This window comes from Dipodomys ordii, unplaced genomic scaffold (assembly GCF_000151885.1).
Source record: "Dipodomys ordii isolate 6190 unplaced genomic scaffold, Dord_2.0 Scaffold5, whole genome shotgun sequence".
NCBI classification, from domain to species: Eukaryota; Metazoa; Chordata; class Mammalia; order Rodentia; family Heteromyidae; genus Dipodomys; species Dipodomys ordii.
In genome coordinates, this window is record NW_012267221.1 from 27,953,853 (window position 1) to 27,959,852 (window position 6,000).

The following is a 6,000-nucleotide window of genomic DNA, read 5'->3' on the forward strand; positions in this document are numbered from 1 at the left end:
TACACCATCTAGTAGTGCTGGCTCATTGTCTCCCAGTTTTGTGATGGAGCCTAACCTACAGCTGCCAACCTAAGTGATTAATAGTACAGAGTTTTTATGTCTTCATAGGAGTTTCAGCATTTACTCTTCTCAGTCTAATATATGGACTTTTTCCCCTTGCAGATCAATATGAAGAACCTGTAAATAATGTTAATAGGCCTTACATGTACAAAAATTAGTTGATTTTCAAAGAACAGTATACAATAGAAGAAAAGCTATGCTGTTCATCTTACTTTCAGCAATCTGAGGTTCCCTTTCTGCACATTCATACACTTAAATATAATGACCTGTTTGGTAACCATGACTTTTTGCAAAATTGAGAAATTTGAATTAAGGAATTAGGAAAATACAAGGTAAGAATAATTAAAATATACATGGATATCATAAAAGTGATAGTGTAATGAGATCTTAGCATAGATGCTTTTACAAACAAAGTTAGCACAAAACTGGATTGGATTGCACAAAACTGGATCAACACTGGCTGACAATATATTACATCACATCATCTCCAAGACTCTGTTTGGCTTGATCCATAGAACAGGTAAATTTTACCTATACTTTGGGGTTTTGTGATCATTTAAATTATTGTTCTGTTATACCTACTAAGAACAGTGTCTCACAGTTAGTAACTATACAAGAAGTATAGTTAGTTATTATTTTGAAGCCTAGTCAATGAACAATAGTACCAAGAAAAGTCTCAGGATGTTTGTATATAAATGCTGAAATATTCAAAGACTTGTTTACTTCTCTTTTAAATCATTCATGAAAGCATATTCAAGAGAAGTGATGCATTTTCAATCATTTTCAACATGCCTGTCCCTTACCTTTGCTTTTATTATCAGTTCTTCATGCTTACAAATTAGCTTCTCATTATCTGAAAGTGATGAACCTAGACCTTGTTCTTTCAAATCATTTATGTTTTTCTCAAACCAACTAGTAACCTAGGAAGAAGAAACAAAAGAGAAATCAAAATTAGAATGATTTGGCTACACAAGGAAAGACTTAAAATTATTTCCTCAACATTCCATAATTATAGCTACTTTAAGTTCTCTTTAAACAAATCACACACACACACACACACACACACACACACACACACACACATATATATATATATTAGATTAGTTTAGTCTGAATGCTTTTTAATTTTTTTCTTTTTCATTCTCTGCATTTGTAAGAGAAACAAAGTAAACCTGAAAAGCATGAAAAGACTCAGTAGATAACAAAGCATAAACAAAATGATTCGAACTTTCTTCAAAAAGAACCAAATGAATTCCCATTCAGTCCACAAAACATTGTTTCTAAATATGCCTTCTTTTCTAGCCACAAATACAAATTAGAGTGTAGTTACAGAGACCTCTATGAAGACAAAAATAGTATTTGCAGAATTATATTTTCCACTATGAAAAAGAAAATGAGCTGGGTGTTGGTGGCTCACACTTTGTAATCCTAGCTACTCTGGAGGCCGAGATCTGAGGATCACAGATCAAAACCGACCAGACAAGAAAGTCTTTGAGACTCTCATCTCCAGTTAACTATCTAAAAGGCCAGAAGAGGGTACAGTATTAGTCTTGAGCACAGAAGTTCAGGAACAGAGTTTAAGCTCCAAAATTGGCACTGAGCAAAAGAAAAAAGAAAGAAAGAAAAGAGAGGGAAGGAAGGAAGGAAGAAAGGAAGGAAGGAAGGAAGGAAGGAAGGAAGGAAGGAAGGAAGGAAGGAAGGGAGAGAGAAAATATAGGAAAGGAGAGAAAGAAGTTAATTTATTGCCACTGCTGAAACCCATATTTAGAAAGTAAATACAAATATTAAAACTCTCTTGACCTTACAGGTGGCTAAAGACATAATTCATATTCTTATACATGTGACTTACAATACTTATATTGTTAAAAAAACTAATATCAAAGAAGTTGAAAAGAATATTACATATTTTCTCTCTGTGTCTGTCTCACTCTATGTCTTTTTCCTTTTTTATGCAATAAATAGAACTCAGAGCCTCCTTGGTGCTAAACACTCTTCATATAAGCTTTATCACCAGCCCCTAAGACCTATGACTTAAGATTCCTGCATATATATTCCTCATGCTAATTTAAGGGAAGAGAGTTGGATTTTCACTGAAAGTACTATACAGCATTATCCTCATAATCATACCCTAACTAGTGATTCTTAAAAGAAAATTATAAGATAGACAATTCACTCATTTTTGTGATTTTTGACAACTCAATGAGAAATATGCTATAATCATTGTAGTGATAAAAATGAGTCTCAGGTAAGTTAAGCAGCTTATCCAGAGCTGCACAGTAAATGGCAGAAACAGGATTTGCTCTCAATTCTACAGGATTCCAAGATTTATGTTCTTTCCACTGTCCCCTGCTACCTTGTCTAGATAAACTAAAATTTCACAGCCCAGGAATCAGAAGTGTTGATTTCAAGGTTCAAAGATGAATAAAAGCATCCATTCAAAATGGTGGGACTATTCCAAGCCTGATACTTTGTCTCTATTTATTTTTTCTGTTTATAACAGCTATGAGACTTCTTCTAAATCCAGTAACACAAGGGAATATGTGAAACAAGAGGCCAATAAGAGCACTGAGGCCAAAAGTTACACACAAAAGTTACATACACTACAGAAATCCAAATTAGAGGCTAATCTAGATAAAAGACCCTTTGTGACACAGGAGTTAGATCACAACGGCAATTATGAGCAAAACGTCTGCACCAGCTCACAGCAGTTTCCTAGTTCAGAATGGATCACAAAATATGGACCAACAGGGTTTCTCCTGCTTTCAACAAATTGGAAATGTTTGTTAATCAGAATTTTAGTCCTTCCTCTGTGCAAAGAAAAGAATAATAGTGACTCTACAATGGTTTTCCCAGGAAATGCACCTTGATGTCTTCAGAATATTTGATAATCTATGTATACTACATAAACCATTGAGTCATCTCTATATTTAAAGTACTTTATATTTTGTGTATTTATAATTACTTGAAAACAGTCTGCTTTGATTCTATCCCAAATAAAACTGGATGATATGTATAATATGTGTATTAGGACCCACAGAGGACACTTTATTAAGAATTATAAAATTATTATTTTATTTTGTATAACAAATGACATCTTGCATCACAAAAGTTTCAGTGAGTCCACACAAAAATACAGCCAGAGGAAGGATTTAAAAAATTCTTCAAAATTAAGTGGATGGTGAATACAGCTAACTTTCGGAGATCATTTATTTTATTAGATATTTGAAGTCAGTTTAATTTATTCTTAGCTGAAGTAGGGGAACCTAGAAATCTCAAGAATGCTCTTTTGAGGGACAGTTAATATAGAAGCTGAGTGAATGAAATATGGGTATAAGCATGTGTTCACTAATCTTCCCAAACAGGTGAGTAATCCAAACATTCAGTTAATCCTATTAGATTTTGTGCACAAAAACTTGTCATCCAACACATGCCAGTGGTGATGAAAGCTAGAAGAGAGGGAATGGTTTTGATTTTTAAATGAATTCATCTGATTTTCAACCGACCTTATCCTCTGAATTTGGCTGATCTAGTTCAGCCCTCAAAGGATACTATTCCAAGAAGGCAATGCTATCCTGTACAAGAGAACATGGTTCAAAAATTGTGGTGATATTCAGTCTGTATACCTATATCTGATCTGTATACCTGCCTGTCAAAGCTGGCTGAGTCTTTGGATCTCAGTATGTTTACTAATAGATGTACCCTAGAAAGAAACAGTATAGTTAAAAGGAAACATAGTTAGAAAGACACTAGCTAGACACTAGTTAGAAAAAAAAAGACAAGGCTGTTCTATCTCATCATGAAGCATTCACACATTCTAGGAAGAACAGCCTCATAGATCAGATTTACCACACATGCTGTGGCATATACATAAAAAAGGGCTCTCAGAATTCTGCTCAGGCTAAAATAAGACACCCTAAATAACCAAGAGCAAGCCAGCCACAATACTCATACCCTGTAAATCAATCATTCAGTCTAGTAAGTAGCTACCTCTGACAGCTGCATAGTTATTCCAAGTGCACTTTTTTAAATAAGCTTTTAAATTACCTCAGCTGCTGTTCTGAGTGATAAGTACCGTAAATGATACATTAGAACATTTCTTTAGAACATGGTTTTGCAAAAACTTAAGCCTTCAGTTGAGGTGTTGTGGAAAAGAAGAACGAAAGGCATTCAAAGTGCACACTAGAAATTGGTTCTGAGTATTGATAGGATAAAAATAATTAATTAATTAAATAAAAGAAGGTAATACAAATCATTTCCCCTCTTTTTTTAATAAGTTTTTTTATTGTGAAAATACTGTACAGAGGGGCAGAGGAGTTACAATTACATGAGCAAGGTAATGAGTACATTTCTTATCAAGCATTGTTGCCTCCTCCTTTGTTTCCCCTTACCATCCCTGCCCTCCCATCTCTCCCCTCCTCCCCTCTTTTTCTTTTTTTTTGGTCAATCGTGGGGCTTGAACTCTGGGCCTGGGCGCTGTCCCTCAGCTCTTCAGCTCATGGTGAGCATTCTACCACTTGAGCTACAGCGCCACTTCCAGTTTTCTGGTGGTTTATTGGAGATAGGAGTCTCACAGTCTCTCCTGTCTGGGCTGGCTTTGAAGTGCGATCCTCAGATCTCAGCCTCCTGAGTAGCTAGGATTACAGGCGTGAGCCACCAGCGCCCGGCTTTCCCCTCTTTTTCTTATATCTTACGTTTTCAGCTTGACCTAATCAATGCTTATGATCACCCAAGCAGTTAGAGATAGTCTTGAAGAGGAGAATTAGATAGGACATATTAGCTAGGAAAGAAAGGGATTGGACAAATTTTTTGGGAGGGTATGAGGGAGTGGCCTGGCATCCATCAGAAGGTTACAAGAGGTAGAAACAGAAGCCAATGAAAATGCAAAGGTGAATCAGGGATGTTAAAAAATAAACCAAGAGCTGTTTTGACACATTAAAGAAGGATATCAGAAAAAAAATCTGCTTAATTGTAGACTTTGTGTCACCCATTGCAACAGCATTAACTACCCATATCTAGTGAGGCCCTGGAAAGTACTCCAAACCAATCAGGTTCTAAGTGTAAAATAGACATGATATCTCATAGACTTCAAATATTAAAACTATTTTATTAAGAATGTTAGTGTTGTTCCTCCCCTATGGTATAACCCCTGTTTTCACTGTATATGATGTCGGGGCCCTGAATCTTGTATACACACAACTAATTTGGGGAAGGGAAGGAGAAAAAACAAAATGCTTAAATAGGGATACAGATTAACCCATTGTAGCAATGAGATGTACAAGACACTATGTTGAAACTTTACAACTGGGGTGGGGGGTGGAGTGTAGTTGTAGAGGTGGGAGGGAAGGGATGGTAGGGGAAAAACAAAGGAGCAGGCAACAATGCTCCATTGGAAATGTACTCATTACCTTGCTCATCTAACTGTAACCTGTCTGTACAGTATTTTTACAACAAAAATGCCAAAAAAAAGTTAATGTTGGGCTGGGAAGTTGGCTCAGTGGCAGAGTGCTTGCCTTGTATACATGAGGCCCTGGGTTTGATTCCTCAGCACCACAGAAGCAGAAAATAGCCCGATGTGGTGCTGTGGCTCAAGTGGTAGGGTGCTAGCCTTGAGCTGAAGAGCTCAGGAACAGTACCCAGGCCCAGAGTTCACCCCACATGACCAACCAAAAAAAAAAAATGTTAGTGTTGCCCAGTGCTGGTGACGCATACCTGTAATCCTAGCTATGCAGAAGGCTGAGATCTGAGGATTATGGTTTGAAGCCAGCCAGGGCAGGAAAGTCTGTGAGTCTCTTATGTCCAATTACTTACCAAAATAAGCCAGAGGTGGAGCTATGGCTCCAGTACTAAAGCAAAAGAAAGAAAGAAAGAAAGAAAGAAAGAAAGAAAGAAAGAAAGAAAGAAAGAAAGAAAGAAAGAAAGAAAGAAAGAAAGAAAGAAAGA

At 36.4% G+C, this 6,000-nt stretch overlaps 1 protein-coding gene across 1 annotated transcript in view; it reads right to left on the minus strand.

The window, feature by feature from the left end:
* Positions 1-6,000, minus strand: part of Ccdc141 (coiled-coil domain containing 141) — a 159,808-nt gene that overhangs the window by 94,340 nt on the left and 59,468 nt on the right. The window contains exon 7 of the mRNA XM_013028181.1: positions 864-980. Within this exon, the coding sequence (XP_012883635.1) occupies positions 864-980 (117 nt within the window). The remainder of the gene's footprint in view (positions 1-863; positions 981-6,000) is intronic.